Genomic DNA, 23973 nt, shown 5'->3' on the forward strand with positions numbered 1-23973 from the left:
CCTTATAAATATCCATTAAGCAAGAGCTTTTAACACCCCAAGCGGTGTGTTGGGTCTGTGAGCCTCCGGGGCCATCCCACCTGCGAGGCACCACAAATGGGGCACCAGTGGGAGGGCGGCGGCTGCACCCGAGACGCGCTGGCGGAATTGCTGAAGGCACCCTGACCCAGCAAGGGAGTCCCTATTTGTCACGCCAGAGAGGGCAGCATGCTACCGAAGCAGTACAGTGAACACCAATGAATTTTGGTCACTTTATTAAATGAGATATTAAATATTTTAAGTTTCAACTACCAAACAGCACTTTGAATGGTGAAAACACAGATAGCATACTGTCTTACTTGAATGCTTTTCTTTAAAAACACATTTCCAGTCCATAATATATATTTTACAAAACAGCCTTATAGGAAGAAGTGACATCTTTTCTACAGTACTTTTATGATATTTAATACATAACTGAAAAAGCCGTCTAAACAGAAATGAAGGCCAAGTCTTCACAGCTGTATGATTTCAGCAGCCAAAGCTGGTCGAGGGACTGAAACATTACTATAGAACTGGGACAAAAACATGTACAGGATCACAATACTAAGCAAAAACGCTTTACATCCAAAGGAATAAACAGGTTACAAAATGTGGAGAATTTAGCAGGCAAAACTGTAGTACAAGCAACATTTTATTCATCATCTTATATAAGCCATTTCAACTAGATAAAACATCTAAAACAAATATAAAAATGAGTTTTTTGTTGATGCCATTTTCTGTCTTTAAATATTGATTAAAGCTTGATGTTATACTCAAAAGCACATTGTTATGCAGCTATAATGTCAAGTGAGAAATATGTACGTAAAGTGGTCCAAGTTTCAAAGTTTCTCATCTCCAAGACATCCTCATCCACATCAGATATCTTCTTGTTGTGGGAAAAATAATGGGACTTTAAAATGTTGCCTAAACTTTCACATAAAGTCTCTAGAGTTGTAAAAATGCCACTCAAATTCCCAGCTCAGAAAATGTAGGAATGTTCTGGACAGGTATATTTGCTTTCAAACAATTGTCTCAGAAAGTCTCTATTTCATTTCTTCTGAAGTAAGCACAAATTTCAGAGCATTTCCTTTCTTACCAATTTAAAGAAATGTAATAAATTCACTCCACTGGATGAAGTTGGGCTGAAGATTCACCCTACTATCTCCTTAAAAAGAAAACTAAAAATAACTCACAATTATTTTTTTCTGTAAAATAGATGTTCCAATCACCAAAAGAAGCATTCACTTAAAAATAAAAATGTTCTCCAAAATCAGTGCTGTCTAGATTCTAACAGATTCAGACAAGAGAAGAAAAAGGCATTGTTCTTCAAGAATGATTCAGAAAGCCAAAGATTTAGACTTCCAAACATATTAGCAACTTTCACTTTTCATGATGTTTGGAGTCAATTCTTCCATCTATAAATTTTCTTCTTCTGACTCCAGGACCACAAATGCACCTGTCATTTTATTATCATGCCCACATTCCAGAAGTTCTTCTGTTTTGAAAACATCAGATGGACTAATGCATGGAAAAAGCTTTATGTTGCCAATACAGAAAATGGATGACAATCCCATTTTTATGCTGAAAAGTAGCTGTTAGTGGTGTAATTAATCAGACATTCACTTTTGTTTTCTAGGACTGAAATGATAATAATAAAAAAAAAACGATTTGTTTTTTCTCCCTCACCTTCATATTCTTAAAAGAATGAAACCTAGGAAAGAAATGTGAGGTAACCAGAGATACGTATCTATAAAAGGAGGAATTATTTCACAACTCTGGCAGTGCTGCAGATCGTGAAAGCACATTCCTTCATGCACTGAGAGCAACGGTTCAGCCCGTTCAAGATCATGGGCTGAACCCGGGCTCCATCCCAATTGCTGCCCCTTCTTTAAGCCCCAAAGTCCCTGGAATTCAGCGCTCTTCGTCTCTCATCCTACTGCCGGCAACAGGATGAGACACCAGCACCAGTATAAAGGCGTCAGTAGAAATGTGCTTTGCATCAGAATCAGCGCAGGATGAAAATACATTGATGAAGGACAAAAAGTTACTGGATGTTCTTCCATCACAAAGAGGAAACAGAAGTGGCAGAAGGCTAGAGAAAAGAGCCTCTTCTCAGGCCATAACTTAAGGCTGCGGACAGTTTCCAGAAAACTGTGTAATTCAGACGTTTCAGAGCAGTAGTTTTTAAGAATATTGCACTGTCTCTAGATCATTTTCAGTTCCTATGCTTTATTTTTCCATCACGAATGATAAAGAGTAGAACAGACTTCTGTGTCAGTCCTGTGTGCCTCGTGGGAAGAAATACAAAAGAGTTCCATCATTTGAGGAATCAACTTTAACCAAGAACTCAGCTGTGTACGTGTAGGTGTGATGACCGAAATATACAGATCTGTGAACTTCCCTAAGCTTTTCCCATTTGACGGCTGTTTTTATGGCTATTAACAGCAAGCGTGGGAGTTGGAAGAGGAAGCCTGCGAAGCCCCCTCATGTTATGGAAGGGCCTGTTTTCACTGAAAACAACTCGGTATCTCCTGTACTCAACACATGTAAGAAGATTCTAGCCAATGTCACTGACAAAAATCGGGGCAAGATAGCACATCGTATCAAAACAATATGGAAATGATAAAATAGAAGGTGCGACTAAGGGGGGGGGGAGCTATTTATACAGTTGAGTTCTGTTAAGCCATTGATTCCTAAAAAAATAAAAAAGTTCTCTCTCTCTCTCTCTCTCTCCGTTTCTCTCTCTCTCTCTCTCTCTCTGATTTTAACAATCCTTCAAGCGGCTAGTGCAAAATCACATCGATTTCCCTTGGGACGGTCCTGGGCTCTTGCCACTCATGGGGGGAGGAGCTCGCTGCAAGGGCGGAGGGTGCAGGGCCCCGGCGACCGACTGGTACATTCCTCTGAGGTCGATCTGCTGGAAGTTGGAGGGATTCATCATCAAGCCCGGCGGCTTTGGCATCATCAGGTGACTCATGGCTGCCTGCTGAGCCTGCTGGTAGGAGAGCTGCTGCTGCTGCTGCTGCTGCTGCTGCTGGCTGTACTGCTGCTGCAGCCGCCGGCCCATCAGGATCCTCTGGACGCAGGTGATCAGCTGTGGGAGGAAAGGGGAGCTGTTACTGACCAGCCCTGCCTCAAACGCCCTTCCTCTCCCTCAGCCGCAGCATCCCTGGCCGAGGGATTTCTGCCCCTGACCTGAGACTTGCTGCGCTGCTATCACCATCGCCAACGTGGTGGCATTCGCAAGCCGGGGACTGGAGGGGCTATTGGGTGATCCCGTTTGCAACCCGGTCTTCTCATGACTTGCAGATAGCCTTTATCTATCTGCCACAGGAACGGGCACTCTCCTGGGAGATTGCTCCCGAATACAGGTAGTCCTCACTTTAACAACAAGTTCGGTTCCCAAGGTCTGTCCTTAAGGCAAATTTGTATGTAAATCGGAACAGCATTATTGTATAATACTGTATAAGTAGTATTGTGTAATAAACTTGAACCATTGTGTAATGAACTCGAATTTTGCTACAATAGGCTCTGTTCTTAACTATGGGTCATCTGTAACCCGGGCGTTCTTAACCTGGGACTATCTGTATCAGTTTCACATTTTCTTCTCGGGGCCCATTGGCTCCCTCTCTGAAAATCCCAGCGTGCCAAGCAACCCTCTTGTGGCAAACAAGAAAAGAGAAAGCACTCCCAGCTTCACAGAATGCCTCATCAGAAAGGTTCAGGTGCTACCCTGTAATCATGAGAGCCTTTAACGTTAATTCCTTGAGAGGCAGCACTTTCTAGGGAAGAAAACACCCTTTGAACCATAGAAAAGTCTGGCCTTGCACATTGCTACCCTTATTCCATTTTACATTTCAAAATCTATTTCTAAAGGAATGAGATTTTCTGTCCATTTAAAATTACAAATTAATTGACTTTGAGGTATGGAAAGGGAGAGGTGCAAGTGCGCATTCCGCTGCCTTTACACCCATGGTGAAATAGAAGACCAGGGCCAAGAATGGCACGGACTTCCATGTTGCAATAAAATGCTCTGCAGTGTTTATGTACTGCTGTTCCTAAGGCGCTCAAGAGGAGGCTTCCTGAGAAATCCTTCCATAAACCTTTTCAGGTTGGGTCACATTATTACCCCAATATCACTAAGAGCCAGTTGGGTATAGTGGTTAAAAGCACTGGGCTAGAATTTGGGAGACCCTGAGTTCTAGTCCTGCCCTAGGCACGAAACCATCTGAGTAATTTGGGACCAGTCCCTCTCTCTCAGCCGTAGGGAAGAGGAGACAGGGGCAAGTCACTTTCAGAATGATGTCCCAAAAAACTTAATGGATCTGTCCATGTAGTCACCAAGAGTCAAGAATGACTTGAAGCCCTCCCCAATTCACTAAGAGTGAAGGGAAAAGGGGTAAAAGTAAATTCTTCCATATTCCTCATTAATTATTTTTCTTAATACATGGTTTCCAGCTACATGAATTTGCTCTATTCTTTGGTTACTTCACCGAAGGAATGATTTCACATTTTGACCACTCAGCCAGGCTGTCCAGTTAGAAGCTAGAGATCTTACACCTTAGTTCTTCCAACCAAACATTGTCTGCCTTCTTCCCAAGTTCTGGGTACAACTTGGGACGGGAATGATACTACAAGTAGTCCTCGCCTAACGACCATAATTGGGACTGGCATCTTGGTCATTGAGCGAAGTGGTTATTAAGTGAGATGCCTATGTGACTGCTTTGTTCAATGACTCCCAGTTGCAGTCATTAAGCAATCTCTTGGGTCATTAAGTGGTAGTTAAGAGCTCCATCCTCTTTCCCCTCCCCTCTCTCAGCGGTAAACAGAGCACACCGCTGAGAGAGCGGAGGGGAAAGAGGACAGAGCAAAAGAAAGAGGATGGAGCGAAAGAAAGAGGATGGAGCAAAAGAGCTGTCACTCTTTTGCTCCGTCCTTTCTTTTGCTCTGTCCTCTTTCCCCTCCCCTCTCTCAGCGGCGCTCTGTCCTCTTTCCCCTCCCCTCTCTCAGCGGCGAATGGAGCACTTGAAGACTTGAGGTCTGCGCCTTCACACAGCTGAAAGGGGAGGAGAAACCTCCTGGTGGTGGGCAGTTACAGAGCTCAAATCTTCAGGATTTGAATTCTGCTCCTGCCTACTGCTGCATCCCCCTTGCTTGCAATCTTTCCTGCTGGCTTCCAATGGGGAAGCTGGTAAAGACTGCAAATGGTGATCACATGATCACAGGGTGCTTGGCAACCTGTCATAAATGTGAGCCAGTCACCAAGTGCCCAAAATACAGCAATGTGAATGTTGGGGGGTGGGGGGAAGAGACAACATTTTACGATGGCCAGAAGTGCTTTATGGCCCATTAAGCACCCTTTCTGAGGCCATCATAATTTCGAACTGTCATTAAACAAACCGTTGTTAAGTGAGGATTACCTGTACAAAGTCCATACAGATAATATAAGCAATGAATGAAACGTTCTCTTTGGGGGGAAAATCCTATGATTCATAATTTTCCTCAAGTCAATTTTTGCGGCCCCATGTGAACCACCAAGGCTGAGGGTTTTTCTTACCATCTGCTGCTTTGTCAGGACATCATTATAGATGGCTTCTCGGCGCTTCACATCCAACTCTTGACTTGCCTGGCGGCTCAGAGCCAAAGCCTGGACCTGAGACTCTGTGAGGGTGAGATTCTCCTTCCACTGCAAAAGAAAAGCATCACAAAGGCTTTCAGAGCAGTTCCCAACAGCACTGTTTTCTCCCTGAAAAGGGCCAACTGATTGCCTGAAATCCAGCTGCTCTTCAGGAGAAACCAAGCCTGAGTATGCGATGCTGCAACCCCTCACACTTGCCCAGCACAGACTCTGATGGTTCTCTCCGGCAGAAGCAACCTGAGATCAGCAGTGAAATTGCAGAGGAAACAGAGCAATCCAACCTACAGGCAAGAGCAGTGGGAAGGGTCTCTGCCTCTCCAGCACTTTGGTAGAGGCAAAGGAGCAGCAGCAAGGGCCCACAGACTCTATCTGTGGAATCAACCACAGACAGGAATTCCCCTTATATAGCCAGACCTTAGGGCCTTCTCGCCCAATACTGTGGCAGTGTCAGGCAGCCTGAATTGCTGCAGCCATTCATTCCCTCTGAAGGACTGCTCTGCCAAGATCTTTCATTTTTCCCTTTGAACAAGAGTTGCCATGAGTGGGGAGCAGAGCAAGGAAGAGCAAATTGCAAAAGGGTCAGCACTACCGAAAGGTGCTCAGACTGTTTGCAGGTTCTCTGAGGAAATAGACGTCTATTGTCCTCTGTTCTTCTATGAAGCCAGCCATACCCAGATGAGCCTTCCTTCCACACTGACAAAATTAGCCAGATGCCATCCACAAATAAGATCGCACAAACCCAATCAGGAGCACCAGCACCGTATTACAAGTTACATATTCACATCTGCTTCATCACTGATGCAATACCTGTTGAGTGTATCTGGGCTCCAACTAAACTGGTTGATTGTTATTAATGAGAATCAGTGTTACAGTTGACATTTTTGAATAACAATCTAACATATGCTCATGTACAATTATTTAATCTGGACCACTCCAAACAGTTGTCAACTGATTTCAGTAACAAAATTTAAATCTTTCCCAGTGTGTTAACAATTCCTCCTCCTCATTAGATTTTTATCCTGCCTTTTATATAACATTAAACTGCAACAGAAATCTGTCTGTTTTTAGAAGGCTTATTAAGAAATCAAAATACTGAATGTAAAAACAGACAAAAGAAATTGCAATTTATCATCAAAAGTTTGCACATATGACACAGCAATCTGAAATAAGTATACAACTTCAAAACAAAAATGGATGATCTCATTTTCTACCATACTTACTATAGAGGAAATAATGTCTTCAAGGGGTTGAATTCTTGCTCCAGTTACATTGTTAGTTGCTTCCAGAACTTTTTCTCTGCCTTGATTAATGAGGTCCTGGAAGGAATTTTGGAAGTCATCGAGATTGGTTGATTAGCAAGAGATTGAGGTGCCCACAAAAATAATGGATTTTTGTATCCATATTGCCCACAGGCATGTGTACATATCTAAGTCATGCAAATACAGGGTCCCATTTCAAATATGCTACAGGGCCCTAGACAGGAAAGCAATTTACCCATCCTGGAGACAGATGTAAAAACATAAACATTTTAATTAAGAAGCAACTTTGCATGGAATCAGCAGCTTTTATATTCAAAATAATTTTCCTTAAAGCAATTATATGCTCATGATTTGGTCTTTAATAATGCAATTCAGAAATCCACATTGTACAAAAGAATCTTTCACTGTGAAATAACAGTAAGACTGAACATAAGATATAAGCTATACAATTCTTCAAAAAAGATGCTGCTATCTACATTTCATCAAGGGCCAGATAAAAGAACAATGCTCATTGTAATGTACAAACTTGGTTCTGAGAGCATCTCACCTCACAAGATTGTTGTGGGGAAAAATGGGAGGAAAGAGGACTATGTACACCACCTTGAGCTCCCAAATGAAAGGCAGAATATAACTCTAACAAGCAAACAGACATATAATGCATGGCGTATGAACTTCCCCACCTACCTCCAGTTGCTGGTTGCTCATTGCAGACAATGCTGCCAGATTGAAAGGAATATATGGAGTTTGAGAGGTGAAATTGGGGTGGAACATATTTGGCCCCACTGGCATGTTGATGCGCATCGTCAGACCCTAAAAAACAGAATGGCACTTTTGACTATTCAAGCTGAAAAGTTTTAGATATGGAGAAATAATCTGAACACTTCAAGTGTCAAAGTCACAGACTGGCCCAAGAGGATGGAGTTTGGTAATTTTTATTCTGCCTGAAAATATGTATGCCTGGCCCAAATGCAGCTGATGAAAGCGGCATATATTTAGCATGTGTTACCCAAGTCTGGGAACTTTTTAAACATATAAGCAGCATTTCACTAACAGGCGGAACTGATTCTCAAGCTCAAAGAAGCTCCTAAGCCATCCTAAATCAAGAAAAGCACTGTCGATCTGGAGGAGATATACATCAAACCAATCCCTACCCAAATTTGTGAAGGCAAAACAAAAATGCTAATAGCATCAACACAAAGCAAAGGGTGCGAAATATAGTGTCTGTTTAAATGTTACCCTGCAATTTTTAAAGACCATTTCCTGAAGCTTACAACATTGCAGCTATCAGCTGGCACTGATGTTCTGCAATGATACCTAACAGCACTGAGAAAAAAGCCAACAGAACAGCGTGAATTAATAAAATATACCAAAAACTGTTAAGGGCTGATTCCAACCTGCAGAGGCATTTGCATCTGAAATAGTGAAACTCAATCGGCCTGAAAAGAGCTATGTTTCAAGTCCAGGAGTGCCCAGTTATCTACAGCTGAATAGCATAAAGAGGCTCCAGAACCTGAGAGATCCAAACCAAAACTGAGTGGATTCTGGAGTCCCCAGGACAGTAAGATGAATACCGCAGGAAGAGACACCAGCCGTGCTGCAACACAGGAATGTGGCTGAAGGCCCTTATCTTAGCAGCTGGAAGGGAGGGAGGCAGGCAGGCAGGAAGGGGAGAAGCCAAGAGTATCTCTGGAGCCCAAGAATTCCTCTCAACCCAAACCCATCTCAAATGCAGGAAGAGAGGAGAGAAAAAGAGAAAGCGTTCTTGAAAGATTTTGTCTTGCTAGACTTGGAGACTGCAGGGAAAAGCCTTTCAGTGTTGCTGTTTGCAAATCACCCTGTTTATTTGACTGCAACAAGGACAGGGGCTGACTAGGGAATTCTGGGAGTTGAAGTCCACACATTTTAGAGTTGCCAAGGTTGAGAAACACTGCCCTAGAGATTCCCTGGAGGCGTCCCATTAAAGTACTAACCAGGGCTGACATCCTACTTAGCTTCTCAGCCCAAGCAGAGCTGTTGAATCCAGGGAAAAGATACAGCTGCTTTGAAGGGCTGCCTAGAGGCGCTACACCTGCACCCCTGTGTGCTCCAAAGTACCTTTGGGGAATTGAATCCACAGTGCTGCACAATCCTAGCATTCACATGCTCATTTCAATAAAGCAAAGCCAGGATTATGAAGGACTTTGCGGGAGGGGCACGGAGATTTTTGGCCTCATGGAGACTATGAGAAAAGTGCTTTAACTTATTTTTCTGCAGATACAAGGACTGCCATGTGAAGACAGAATAGATGATTTGACATGATATATAAGCATATTAGTATTTATTTGATTTGCACCCCCCCTTCTCCTCAGAGAGAACTCAAGACAGTTAATAGTACAAAAAAGAAAAAAATGATTAAAAGTTAAAATAATCACTCAAATTGACAGTGTCTGGCTAAAGCAAAAGATCTTGACTCCCTTCCTAACCAAATGGGGTCTGAGGAGAACAAAGCAGTACCCTAAACTGGCAAACAGGGCAGGTCCTTCAACACAGGCGCAATGCTTTTGGAGGTCATGCCTGCCTGCTGCATTTTGCACAAACAGAAACTTCTGGACCTCCCTCAAGGGTCAAGGGACACTGCTCAGAGCACATGGCAGTAATCCAGTTGGGAAGCAGCCAAGGCAGGGATCGCCATCGCCAAATCTGACCAGCTCAGAACAGCTGGGCACATACCCTCCTTGCAACCATCATCATTTCTGAATCCTGACAGCTGAGGATCAAGTGCAATCCCAACCAGAACTGAACCCCAAGACCAGAGCCCAGTTCCCTGCTGACCAAGAACCCCTTTGCCTCACTGGGATTTCACAGAATCATACTATTGGAAGGGGACATAAAGGTCAGCAGGCACAACCTCCTGTTCTGTTCAGGGGCCCATATAAAACCACAGGTGGCTCTCAGGCCTCTGCTTGAACATGTCCATCACTTCCCTTGGTAATTTAGTTCATCCCTATCTGGCCTAGTATCAAATTTCAGAATCAGTTAAGGGAATCAACTGCTTCCTTGGAGTTAGACGCAAAGGCCTCTGCAGAATCCAGAGATTTTGTTAGAACAATGAAACGTGTGTCACGGCAACTGCCATGCAAGCTCTACCCATCACATACTTGTGCGCAATATTCCAACTCATGTACAAAATGGGTGTGGTGTTGTGATGCACATTTTGGCATCCTCCCATCCACTGATGCCCACGATTATACCGCAAGGAACAGACACACGAGGCATCATCTGCATCCAGCCCTAACAGCACCGCACCTTCCCAGTCCTCATTCTGAATACAGCTTGACAGAAAAGACGGGAACTGCTGGAAAACGCCCCAGCTAAGTCCCAGCCCTGAAAATGGTCCAAAAGAATAAAATTGCTAATGGTATCAAAAACTGTCAGGATGTCCAAGAGAACTAGACGGCTGCGTTCTCCCTATCCAGTTTTAAGGATCACCCACCAAAGCATCAAAAGTAACCTCAGGCTCATCATTTCATCTGAAAACCTAACTAAATGAAATGGGTCCAGCTAATGAGTACATTTGAGTCCAGCCAGGTTTCCAGCTTTTCTGGGTCAAGAGAAGGCTTAATAATTATCTTGTTGTTACGTTTTTGGACAGGAAGAGCATAGCTCTCCTAGAATAAAACTGAATTGTCCCCATTAAGGGGACAGTCAAAGAAGCAGGTAGAAGCTTCACCCTTCTAGATACAGGCAGCTGCTGCAGCATATTGATTCGTGTGTTGGACTGGGCATGGGGAGGTCCAAGCCCACTTTTAAATGGAGCAGCTTACTGGGTGACCTTGAATTAGTCAATCTCTCTCATCCTGAGCTACCTCATGGACTGAAGTTTGGAAAAAGTGGAAGAAGAAGTGCTATACTCCTGAGCTCCTGAACAAAGGTGGGATATAAACCTAATATACATATGTACATCCTTAAAATCCTGAAAAGAACCCAAAGAATGGGTCAAACAGTTGCCATAGTTGTACTTTCACACTCTGTTCCATTAGTGGAGTAAAGCTTATCAACTTTGATGTTTTTTTTTAAAAGAAGGCAAAACTTCATGCTGCTCAAAGGCATGATCTTGGAAGTTTCTAGGATCATAAAAATCTCAGTAAAATATAAGTTCATCATGTTCAATGGAATTCCACTGAAATTCCTTTGTTAAAGGCATTTCTGATCTAGGCCAAATCCTACAGCAGAAGCCTGTTCATGCTAGGAGCAATACTTCCTTCTTCAAGCAACTGAATATAGAGAAGAGACAAGGACCTATGGCCTTCAAGATGTTGTAGAACTGCAAATGTCACCAATTTCCATGACTAATGGTGAAGGGTGATGGCGGTCATAAGCCAACTTTTGGAGAGCTAGAGGTTCCAGATCTCTGATGTAGAATATGGGCTTGATGTACATAAAGTAGTTGTTCTAAAGTACACTACCTACACCTTAAATGGTTTAAAACAACCTACCTTCTTTTCAGCTTCATATTCAGCCCAAGCTGCCTTCCTTTCTTCTTCAGTCAATTCTTCTTCCTCTTTGTGGTCCAGAAGGGAATCATGCTCGTGATAACCCACTATATGTTCTTTCTGGATCTGGAGCAGTTCAGCTAGAATTGTATCCTAGTACAAGAGAACATACTTAAGTACCTACGAGAGCTCAAATGGAGGCAAAAGAAAGCTTGTTTGCTTTAACAAAGCCCTTTGTGGAAGCGGGCACAGTAATGACAGACAAATGTTTTAAACTTTATAGGTCATTCGATCCTGGTTGCAAAACTGATTTCAAACTTGAATTCATGATTATGTAGTCCTGAGGCTGAAAAGCAATAAACTGTCCTATTGCATTTCCAAAAGGGGCACTGCAGCATTTTACATCTAGAAATACTTCTTTAAAAAAGTGTCAGTAGTTGTACTTCACTCCTTAATATTTTGAGTTTTGTCCTTGACTATCTAACACATCTCACAGCTTGAAACTATCAATTGTTCATGAATGGTCAAACCAAATGTGAACTATGTTAGCGTGTATCGACTAACTGAAGGCAGATACTTTGGGAGAGGTTGTATCTTTTTATGGTGTTTCCATTCTGTCATAGAGGACTATCTACTGGGAAAAGTAGATTCTCTCTAAAGGAGCAAGACTTTCTCTAGTTTGGCCCTGAATGTGGTCTTTTATCTAGAACTCTGGTTTTAAGCTGAAGAACGTTTGCATTTAGCTGTTGATAGGGAGCATCTTTCTGTTGTATAAAGTTAATATCTTATTCAATCTTGGTGATGTAGTTAAGAGATCTGAGTAAAAATCCCCAGAGGCAATAAGCTCCCAGAGTGACTTGGACTTCTCACCAATTTTCAGCTTAAAGTACCTTACTTAAGATTAATAAGTTTAACATTTTGAGCCAGTTAACTGAGCCAGTTTGATGTAACGTTGAGGTGTTGGCCAGAAAGCAGGAGACGGTGAGTTCTAGTCCCGCCTTGGGCATGCAAGCTGGCTGGGTGACTTTGGGCCAGTCCCTCTCTCTCAGCCCAACCCACCTACAGATTGTTGTTGTGGAGAAAACAGAAGGAAGGAGTATTAGATAGGTTCGCTGCCTTGAGCTGTATATGAAAAAAAAAAGGGGATAAAAATCTAAAAAAACGTTTAACATACACCATGCTACTTGGTATATACAAATGAGCGAGAAAGTCAAGGCAGAGGTAAGCTCACTGATATTAAGTTGAAAATACACTTGGCCTGACATCTTCATGTGTGTTAGCACAAGCGTTACAGAAATCTTTAGAATAAAGGTAGAAAGCCATCTTCCCCAACCCACCAGACCCCAAGAATCCCCAGAAAGGCACAAAGCAAAGGTGGGATATAAATCAAGTCAATCAATAAATATTTTTCAAAATGCCTGTGCTGGTTAGGAATTGTGGAGGTTGCATTCTAGACCAATACACCTGGAGGGTGTCAGATTCAGGAGAAGGCAATATAAGAAGTAAAACAGGGCTATCTGAGAGGAGGGGAGGACCAATAAAACAGAATTTGAGAATATGCCAACTGAAAAAATGGCCAGATCCAAAAGTTCAGTTAACACAGTAAGATCTTGTTCGTACTTTGTATAACAAAATTTAACTGACCGGAGAATTCTTAAGACATACATGTACATTAGTTCCTATGGAAACAATACTGTTGAGCACAGTGCAATTTAATCCATGCACACCATGCCAATGTATTCACCAAAATGTGGTTTAGATTATAGTTAACTGGGTAGATCTGCATTTCTTTGTCTGAAATGTGATTTCTATTCAGTAAACATTAAGACACAGAAAGGTAACATTTCCACTTTCATGAAATCTTTGTCCAGTACTCTCTCACTCAGTTAAAAGTATTTATTTCTTGTTGGAAATGTGAAGATTTATTTCAAAAACAATTTTGCCCAAAATATGGCTGTTTATAGAGATGCCAGAAATTGACTATTACATAATCATACAAACTATCTCCTAAAATAATCTTTCTAATGATAGTATGCCCCAAACAACTCAACAATGAACACTGATTATATAGAAAAACACAAACAATGAATGTATCTAATAAGTAAGGTTTTACGGAAATAAAATTCTGACACAACAGCTGTTTAATGCGTTTTTTGGTAGTTGCTCTTTTTTTTTCTTTTTTAAATATTTCCTATCCAAAAAGCTGTTCATGAGAAGTATTTCATACCTAGTCTATTAATCCTCCTCATATTTCAAGACATTTTTTTCATATTCTTTTGAGCACCTGATAGGGAGGAAATGTGGACAACACATTCAGCTACTGCATTTTAGATAATACTCATCCCATGAGCCTCATGAACCAATATGAAATCTGACTCCTGTTTTCAAGTTCACGGTCTCAATCATGATCCTATACCATCTCATTTTCGAGTTAAAGGTAGGCAACGTAACAGCCTGCCAGCAAGTTTTTAATCATCAGCTTGACAGGTGACGATAAAGGATAAAGTAAAATGCAGCTGTAATCAGTGCAAAAATGTCTTAATTACCATGCAAAATCTAGGAAGAGTTTAATTGGAGCAACTGTTTTCTCCCTTCAATTACTGATAGCTATTATATTCTTTCAGCACTATTTAAATAATAGAAAGCATAATTTTATGCGTGCCTATTCTGAATTTAATGAGACTTACTCTCAGGTAAATATGTAGAGGAACAAGACCTATGTCTTATTATTCACACACAACTCAGGACTTCTGGAATTCTGTATTGGAACAAACTATGTAAATGTGAAAGGGATTATGAGCCATAAGCTTTGATTTTATCTCCATCTTCTCCTCACACTTTAATTTTTTATGAAGTACAGAAAGAATAGAATTAGTATATTGGTACTTTAAACATTCTAATGCATCATGAATGGCAATCACCAGAAATCATTAGAGAACTCCAGAATAAAAAGACATTTTATACAAGCTCAGAGTACAAAAAAATTAACAGAAAATATAAACCATGTGAGCTTAAGGCTATACCTCCGAAAGGAATCTACAAACATGGAATGAGGATGAAGCTGTTTAACTTGGTCTTTTGATCAGGCAGTGGTAAATCAACAAATTCTTGAACAAAGAATTCAAGAGTTTGCATCCTAGGATGCATCCAGTAAAACACCCAGCTAATCCTGGACCTATGTCTTGATGAAAAATAAAAAGGAAAAAGGAAATCTGGCAGAGACAAGTTAGAAAATCCTCCAGGAAATTTAATCTCACACATACCAGAACATATTATAACACTGTTAATAATAATAAGTTGGATATCAGACTCCCACAACTATGACAAGAGCAAACCCTTCACACTCCAAGTTGCTTATTGTAGTAGGATGGGAGTGAATTGCAAAAGGCATAGAAGTGGTGTTATCTGAATAGCAGGCAGGAGATTACCAGTGGAACAATGGCTTCAGCTGATATTTTCTCAGATCAGGCGTGATCTGCCAAATCTGAAGATCAAATTTCTGGGCTTAAAAATTGTAGGGCAGAAAGCACCCTTTACGTGGACATATTTCAGGACTATTAAATTCTTCTCCATATACAACACTGCATTTGTCAGAAGAATATTTTGGGTTTTTAAACATAAGAATTCACAGATGACAAATTAAAAAAAAAAACCTTTATGGTAAATCTGAGCACAATTGTCTTTCCACTATCTTACATCCATTTTGGTAAATAAATCCCTTTAATGATCACAGAGATTTTTTTACTGGTGCTCATTTCAGTTCTTACATACAGCATATCCATATGCTCCTAGGGGTGAGAGCATATACTGATCTTATAAGAACTCTCCAACAGGCACCTTAGCAAATAATTTGGTCTGCTGCCAGAACAGGGAAAAAAATCTCAAAAACAAAATAACTTGGGCTCCAAAGTCCTTAAAACCAATACCAAGCAATAATTCTTTGTGAGAAAATAACCCATATGCCACAATATTGTGCTTTAAAATCAAATTCTACAGAGAAAGCTACCATCTGCGCTGGTTCTTTTTAAAAATATAAAAGGAACATTCACTGACAATGTGAGAATAAGAGATTTCATGTGATCTCAAAGTTTACTAAAACCACTGAGGTAAAGTGGCTAAATTTCACCAGAGCTGCATGGGCAAATCCATCCATCTTCAAGAAGATGTTGTTTGACAAGAGAAGAGGCTTACAATATTTAATCTTACTCAAAAATTCCTAATTCCTGCATGACAAGAACTGACCTCCCACCGAATTCTTGCACTGCCATAATTTCTGTCTTAGCAAAAGGTGCCACCCAAGCAATCTACTCATATGTATCTCATGTCGTTATCTTTGTTTATCTATTTTCAAAACATTTTTTAAAAGTGCAGACTGGGACTTAAACATTTACTAAGCCTGAATCAAACAGGCATTTCCTCACCTCTGCAAGGGGGGCTGCTGGGAGTGAGGAGAAGCTGCAGGGCTTCCCATTCCCACTCATTCTGGGAGTGGGAAGGATTCTGCAGGAGACGGACCTTGAGCAAGATCAAGGGGAAGAAAGAAGAGGCTTGTGGCTCCCCTCTTCATTCTGGCAATCCTGATGATGGCAAAAAGAAACAACTATCTTGACTGCTGGGAGGAGAAGGGAACCCTGCCTCCTTCCCCACTTCTTCCCACTAATCGATCAGATGGCCCACATACATCGTAATTACGGTTGATGACAACTGGAAACCAGTGACGTCTTTTTCATCAGCCAGATGATCAGCTGGCCAGGGAAACATACAAAGATGATTCTGAAGGTTGGACAAAAAGCGATGGCCACCCAGCCTGTCTTAAGCAAGCACCCATTTCAATATAGAACCTAACCCTAACCCTCAGAATGAAGCTAAATAGCAGCATGTTGGAAGCCTAGAAAAGTACTATATTTTCATATGTTCCTCAAACTGGAGCCAACTTTTTGTACAAAGCAAAAAACACATCCTCTACACCAAGATGAGTTATTAACCTTAACTGTTTCAAGTGACCAAGAGGACAGGATCTTCTACAGGCACAAAGAGAAGATACTATCCTGGGTTTGCAAATTTTGCCACTGCATCTCACTGGCTGTGGTCAGAAACAAACTAGCAGAGGAGAGGGACCTTTGCCTTCAGCCTCATGGCTTTTCAGGTTTCCTTTTTCCAGCAAGGAAAGGAGGGTTAAATATTTTGCTACTGAAGATGCTAACTGTATAGAGCGGCTTACTTTGGGTAACATAGGCGTATCCCTTTTCTTCTTCTTTTCTGAATTGGGATCATCCAGTAAGTCTGGTTCAAACGTGTAGAGTTCTGTGAGTTCATTCATAGTAAAATGGCGTTCAACCTGCTGCTGATCAACAACTCGGAAAGACAGCGACTGTTTCGTTACCTGTCTATCATAGATCTTATCTTCCATTGTTCCCTTTAAAAGAAAAATACATTAATGCTGGCAATGGTATTAGTATTTTGCTGTGCTTGTTGACAGTTTCATCAGGCTCATAAACCGTGAACCTACTTCAAAAAGAACTAGTCTCAGTCACTCACATACTACAGTAGTTATTCTGCTGATTAGACGATTAGCCTGTTCTCCAGGTGGGGTTGCTTTTAAAGGCAGGTTGAAAGTTACTACAGTTCAAGATGGCAGCTCCATGGATGGCAGCAATAACAAGAATTATGCAAATGATATTATTATTTCCAGAAAATTAAAAGGCAGGCATTTGTCTTTAAACAATGTGTGGCCAAAACCTAGGGCTTCCTGAAGACTTGCTTATGTTATTTGAATCTATTCAGGCCCCAAAATTGGCAAAATAGAACCTGTTCTCTGACATGTCATTAGCAAATATCATTTGGCTACCAAGAAGCAGGCCTTATCTTGTGATGATACCAAAGCTGTTGATCTTCCTTCTCTTTAATCTTTGACAGGCTCTGAAAATGTCCTACCATCAACATGAATCCCTTTCACAGAGCGGGACAGGCAACTGAGGGCTTTCTTTCCTCCTGCCACAGGAAAACAGCCAGCAAAACTGCTCCACAGACATACTCCAGAAGGGGGTGGTTATTCAATCTTTCAAACACATAACATTACTGTACTTTATGCCATTTGGAATCTGGATCAGACCTAAGGATTAGTGGTCCACAATCCTCTGTCATTACATTCTCTATCTGGAAGGAAGGAAATTCCATCTCCACCAATGCCTGGGACATGACATCCCACATCCTACACAATGTGGCCTGTTTGGCTTGGGGTTTATAATGATATGTGAACCCAGATATTTTGGTTTCTAAAAAGAATTTTTGCAAAGTACTATACCATAATACCCACGTTCTATAGCTTGTTCAACCAATCCTAGCTCAAAGCAGGGGTGGAAAACCTTTGGTTCTCATTAGGAGAACAAGGATAATAGCTGGTGGGATATAATGCAAAGTGGGATAGGCCACATCACACCCAAGGCCAGGATTTTCTTTTTTTTTTTTTTTTTTTATTTTTTACAACAAACACATACAAACAATAACATAAAAAACATTAAAAAAAACCATCTTCCAAATAAAAGGCCAGGATTTTCAAGTGCGTGGTAGGAAAGGGCTCTTTTCCTTTTTCCTTAGTTCCTAAAACCATGTTAACATTATTTTAGGGCTTATAATATCATTTTTACACATTTCTAGACTTAAAACTACAAAACTGGTTTTTAGCCCCTGGAAAAAGAAAAAAAATCTTCACATAGCTCTGGAATCATGTGTTTCTTAACCTTGATTTTGGGCTGTGTGAGGTCCAGTCTATACTAGACCTCAGTCAGCCAGTGAAACTGCTGAACAACTTTTAACATAACGGATACTGTGCCTTCTTTGGAACTGATCATTCACAAAACATTAACAGAGAGGCAGAAAAAATTAAGCTAGTGAATAATATAAACGAAGTGAAAAATTGTTTTGAAATTTACTTCCAGAAGATGCAGCAATGGTTGCTGATTTAGATAGCTTTAAAAGGGGATGTGAAAAAAGTATTATGGAATCCCCTGCTTAGAGACAATATGCCATTGGATATAACTTGCTAAAAGCAGCTTTACGGTAATCATTATATACACACATTTTTCCCTTGGCTTGCTCAATTTTCCAAAGAGAAATGTATAGCATCCAAGACAATTTGGAAAAGTATGGATGATAGATATTTAAAACTGAAGATTATTTATGCCCTATGAAAAATAACTTTAATTAAGCTACAGTGAAATTAAAGACAATATATTAGACAAGTGTCATCTTTGTGACCTGCTCTGTAGAATGTTAAACATTTGAACTACATGGGGTTGTGTAATCAACGATTCCAAATACACTTAAAAATCAGATTTCAATTATATGGAAAAAATTCAGCTCTAACCTACCTGAGCCAAGAATCGATACACATATACTGGTTTAGTTTGCCCGAAACGATAAACTCTGAAGATACTCTGAATATCATAAGATGGGTTCCAAGATGCATCAAAAATAATTACTCTATTTGCAGCTACTAGGTTTATCCCAAGGGATCCTGCTTTAGTAGAAATAATAAACAAACGACCTCTGCAAAAAATAAATCAATAAAATAAAGAGTAAAATAAGGTTTAACTCCACTTTGTACTCATATTAAAAAGAGAGATGCTTTGCCAAAATAAAAAAAAGAGGAACATATTGAATATTCTTTAAATTTAGTGACAAAGGAAAGGACTTAATGCTTTTAATGGTGTAATATATTTCAGACAATTTATTGATGGAGAAATGAAGAGAACTGATCAAAACCCATACATAATTTCTTTTTTCACATTATCTCCAGGTTCCATTATTTAGTTTTAAGAATAAATCTTGTTTAGCAGTAGAACTATGATCAGTGTTGTTCTACTAACACTTCGCTAAGCGGCAGGAACGTGTGGAGTTTTCAATTTCATTCAGTTTAGCAAGCTCTGAAGAATCTCAGTCATGGATTTGAGGAACGGAAAGACAAAGCTCTGTCAGCCAAGACCTCTGCAGACCAAGATGCACTACTGGAAAGATCAGCATTTGGAGGAGCCCGTTATGTGATATCAGAGGATGAACATAACTATTGGCTTGCACGTTCCAGGTGGGCATATTTAATCTTGAGAATATGAGTAGCGTGAGTAAAACATTTTGAGCATGACATTCCACATTATGGTCTTTTTCCAGTGTAAAACTGTATTCCAAATACAAAACAAGATATTTCACACATTTTGGAAGCACTCTGAGTTTGCATCACAGCTGCTACCAGGTTGGAGATGCCTCCAAACAGCCAATTTTGCACACAGAACAGAGTTTTGAACTTGAATCAAGACGCTTTGCAAAATTCCATCCTTGCAATATTTTGAAACAAAATATTTTGCACAGGCCTAATATTAATGGAAGGCAGAAAGGAACATTCAGGTATCTCAAAACTATGTAACCTAATATCTTCAGTCTCTAAAAAAAACCTTGTGCGTGGCTCCAAACATTTTACCAAATGTAACTTTTTAAGGAGAGACAGGAAAAGCAGTAAATAACTAAGAAGAGAGAAATCTTACTAATTCTGTTTAATTCTGTAAATGAAATGAATTAAAATTTGGGCTTCTAGAAGAAGCAAGTTTTAGCTAAATATTATAATTGTTATTTAGGAGATAGTAAACTCTCCTTTACAGATTGTGCAGGAGCATTCCACTAGCAGAAAACAGGACTCAGATAATTTGTACGGTCTTTTCCAGTTCTACAAGTCTAAAATGATCTGCGCTGCATTTCTTCAACATAAGAATTACATTCCAAACTTGACTGGAAAAAAAATCAATGCAAAAGTTTCAATAAACACCACATAAAAAGTTTTCTGCAACAGAAAATTTAATGAAATGTTCTTATTTATTCAATTCAGAAAATGTGTAATGCTATACAACGTGTTGGAAATTGCAAATATGCATGTCAAAGGACAGGACACATAGCAAGTCAAACTCCATAATAATCAAACTTATCAGAAAATACAGTGGGGCAAAGAAGTATTTAGTCAGCCACCAATTGTGCAAGTGCTCCCACTTAAAAAGATGAGAGAGGCCTGTAATTTTCATCATAGGTATACCTCAACTATGAGAGACAAAATGAGAAAAAAAATCCAGAAAATCACATTGTCTGATTTTTAAAGAATTTATTTGCAAATCATGGTGGAAAATAAGTATTTGGTCACCTACAAACAAGCAAGAGGTCTGGCTCTCACAGACCTGTAACTACTTCTTTAAGAGGCTCCTCTGTCCTCCACTCGTGACCTGTAGTAATGGCACCTGTTTGACCTTGTTAGCAGTATAAAAGACACCTGTCCACAACCTCAAACAGTCACACTCCAAATGCCACTATGGCCAAGACCAAAGAGCTGTTGAAGGACACCAGAAACAAAATTGTAGACCTGCACCAGGCTGGGAAGACTGAATCTGCAATAGGCAAGCAGCTTGGTGTGAAGAAATCAACTGTGGGAGCAATAATTAGAAAATGGAAGACATACAAGACCACTGATAATCTCCCTTGATCTGGGGCTCCATGCAAGATCTCACCCCGTGGGGTCAAAATGATCACAAGAATGGTGAGAAAAATCCCAGAACCACACGGGGGGACCTAGTGAATGACCTGCAGAGAGCTGGGACCAAAGTAACAAAGGCTACCATCAGTAACACACTACGCTGCCAGGGACTCAAATCCTGCAGTGCCAGACGTGTCCCCCTGCTTAAGCCAGTACATGTCTGGGCCCGTCTGAAGTTTGCTAGAGAGCATTTGGATGATCCAGAAGAGGATTGGGAGAATGTCATATGGTCAGATGAAACCAAAGTAGAACGTTTTGGTCTAAACTCAACTCGTCGTGTTTGGAGGAGAGAGAATGCTGAGTTGCATCCAAAGAACACCATACCTACTGTGAAGCATGGGGGTGGAAACATCATGCTTTGGGGCTGTTTTTCTGCAAAGGGACCAGGACGACTGATCCGTGTAAAGGAAAGAATGAATGGGGCCACGTATTGTAAGATTTTGAGTGAACACCTCCTTCCATCAGCAAGGGCATTGAAGATGAAACGTGGCTGGGTCTTTCAGCATGACAATGATCCCAAACACACCGCCCGGGCAACGAAGGAGTGGCTTCGTAAGAAGCATTTCAAGGTCCTGGAGTGGCCTAGCCAGTCTCCAGATCTCAACCCCATGGAAAACCTTTGGAGGGAGTTGAAAGTCCGTGTTGCCCAGCGACAGCCCCAAAACATCACTGCTCTAGAGGAGATCTGCATAGAGGAATGGGCCAAAATACCAGCAACAGTGTGTGAAAACCTCGTGAAGACTTACAGAAAACGTTTGACCTCTGTCATTGCCAACAAAGGATATATAACAAAGTATTGAGATGAACTTTTGATATTGACCAAATACTTATTTTCCACCATGATTTGCAAATAAATTCTTTAAAAATCAGACAATGTGATTTTCTGGATTTTTTCCCCCATTTTGTCTCTCATAGTTGAGGTATACCTATGATGAAAATTACAGGCCTCTCTCATCTTTTTAAGTGGGAGAACTTGCACAATTGGTGGCTGACTAAATACTTTTTTGCCCCACTGTAACTTTGGAATCCCTTTCTGAAACGAATGTCTAGCATCAAACGTTTTTCTCCTCATTTGGTGTGGGAGCAACTACCTGTATCAATAGCAGGCAAAAAAGGGTGGGAGAAGGACAGACAAGTACTGTACTGGCTGAGCTAAAAGGCCTTTTATTTAGAGTAGTCTGTAGTGCATCCTGAAAGGCCTATGAAGGGACCCCCAAGTTTCTAACAGCCAGACTCGAGTGCCTGCTTAGAGCCTGTCTCACAAGGATGAATCAGCTGTTTCTCCTTCTCATGGTCTCTCTCCCATGCAGCCAGGAAGATTGCACTGGATGTAAATACAGAGTAGTCAATATTCACTCTGCACTCTAAAGAGGGGATCAGTACCATAAGAAGCAAACATGTCTGCTTAGAAGAGGGGGGCAACTTGATGCTGCAGGCCACATGCGGCCAGTTCCCCAACATTATTTTATGGTCTGCATAGTTTTTTCCAACCACCACTCCTGAAGAGTCCATCAGCTGGAGTGACTTTCTCAGACTACAAGCACACAAATATTGTAGCATAAGACCTGGAATAAGCTTAATGAAGAGCATCCATAGAAAAAACGAGAGGAAGGATTAATTACAGCCTCCAGCCATTACAGATTTCCCAACCAGATTTAGAAGTAAGATCAAGAATTTAATAGATTTCCTTCCTACTAAGTGTGTTCAGAATTGCAGCCACAATTATGTTATTTTTCAAGCTGAAGAAATAGCATGAAATCCTTTTGAAATTATAATAATACTATGATCTGCACTGAGTTTGTGTGTTGGACAAATTATTATGTCAGAGATAAAACATCTAGCGTGGAGAAGTAAAATATGAGTCTGATTCAGCCCACAGACTACTGTCACAAATCATGTATGACTTATATCGCAACAAATGGTTACTGAAGAGAAGTCAGAAGAAATAGAATTCAATTTTTTGTTCTTCAGCTGCACACAACTCATGACGGAAGGGAAATCATTTCACCAGGACTATCAGTAACTTCTTCTATGAGCCTTTGTAAACTCACACTTGTGTCCTCTAGCCAGCTGGTCTTCTGCTGGCCTTTTTTTCAATTGCTTCATTTTTTAAAGCATCAAGGTCTTCTTGAATGATTTGCTTTCAGATTATGAACCTAAAATATTTAAGCTTTAACTTTATGATTTGTGCTTCCAGTGAGCAGTCTCATTTTATTCCATATGGCACTGAATGGTCTGTTCTTCTTACAGTCCAAGGTATTCTCTACAATTTTCTCCAGCCCCACAATTCAAAGGCATCCTTTTGTTGTCGTTGTTATTCAGTCTTTCTGACGGTTCAGCTTTCAGAGCCATACATTACAGCCTGGAAACCATGGCTTTGAGAGTACATACAGCACCTTTGTTGTCAGTGTGACGTCTCTGAGCTTTAGTATTTTATCTACATCAGTTAGCCCTTCAAGGTAGACCAGGTCAGGAAACAGACATCACAAGAAATATTGGAACTCTACTTTATTGATATAAGCTATAATAACTAGAATCTTGAAAGTCTGACAGAGTTTCCCCTCCTCTTAATCCTATACTAAAGAGAATAAAGGCAGGGCAACCTTAAGTTTCTTTTTCATGCTGCCTTATTTTCTGAGACTGAGTTCATGTTTTTGTAATGATTGTTGCATATTTTCTTCAAGATGATTTCTGTACTCCTCTACAATATCTGACATAATAGTCTTTCTCTCACATAGCTATTCCATGCCTATATTCACCATGCCTGTGAATTTCTCAGCCCAAGAAGAAAAGGTCTGTTTCTGCATCAATTTCTTCTCTACCTATTTACATTGGGTTGGCTTTGTCTTTTGACATGCTCTTAGGGGTTTTTTCCCCCCTTAATATTAAGCAGCAGACCTGCCTTGCACTCTCTTTCACCTTTAACAAGTGATTCCTTAAGTCTTTCTCACTTCCAGTCATCAAAGATGACATCTCTGAGGTAGCAATTTTAACTCCAATTCCTCTTTTTTCTAGTCC

At 40.6% G+C, this 23973-nt stretch overlaps 1 protein-coding gene across 1 annotated transcript in view; it reads right to left on the bottom strand.

Annotated features, from left to right (window-relative positions):
- Positions 1 to 237: 237 nt before the first annotated feature.
- ATRX (ATRX chromatin remodeler) overlaps positions 238 to 23973 on the bottom strand; it is a 114827-nt gene continuing 91091 nt past the window's right edge. The window contains exons 29-35 of the mRNA XM_007428674.4: positions 18758 to 18935; positions 16609 to 16803; positions 11391 to 11540; positions 7600 to 7725; positions 6877 to 6972; positions 5576 to 5704; positions 238 to 3112 (exon numbers count right to left, since the gene is read on the bottom strand). Coding sequence (XP_007428736.2) covers positions 2813 to 3112; positions 5576 to 5704; positions 6877 to 6972; positions 7600 to 7725; positions 11391 to 11540; positions 16609 to 16803; positions 18758 to 18935 — 1174 coding nt within the window. The 3' untranslated portion in view covers positions 238 to 2812. The remainder of the gene's footprint in view (positions 3113 to 5575; positions 5705 to 6876; positions 6973 to 7599; positions 7726 to 11390; positions 11541 to 16608; positions 16804 to 18757; positions 18936 to 23973) is intronic.

Source organism: Python bivittatus, unplaced genomic scaffold, assembly GCF_059951505.1.
Source record: "Python bivittatus isolate LINGU-HERP-01145 unplaced genomic scaffold, Pbiv_v1 ctg000790_np1212, whole genome shotgun sequence".
Taxonomy (NCBI): Eukaryota; Metazoa; Chordata; class Lepidosauria; order Squamata; family Pythonidae; genus Python; species Python bivittatus.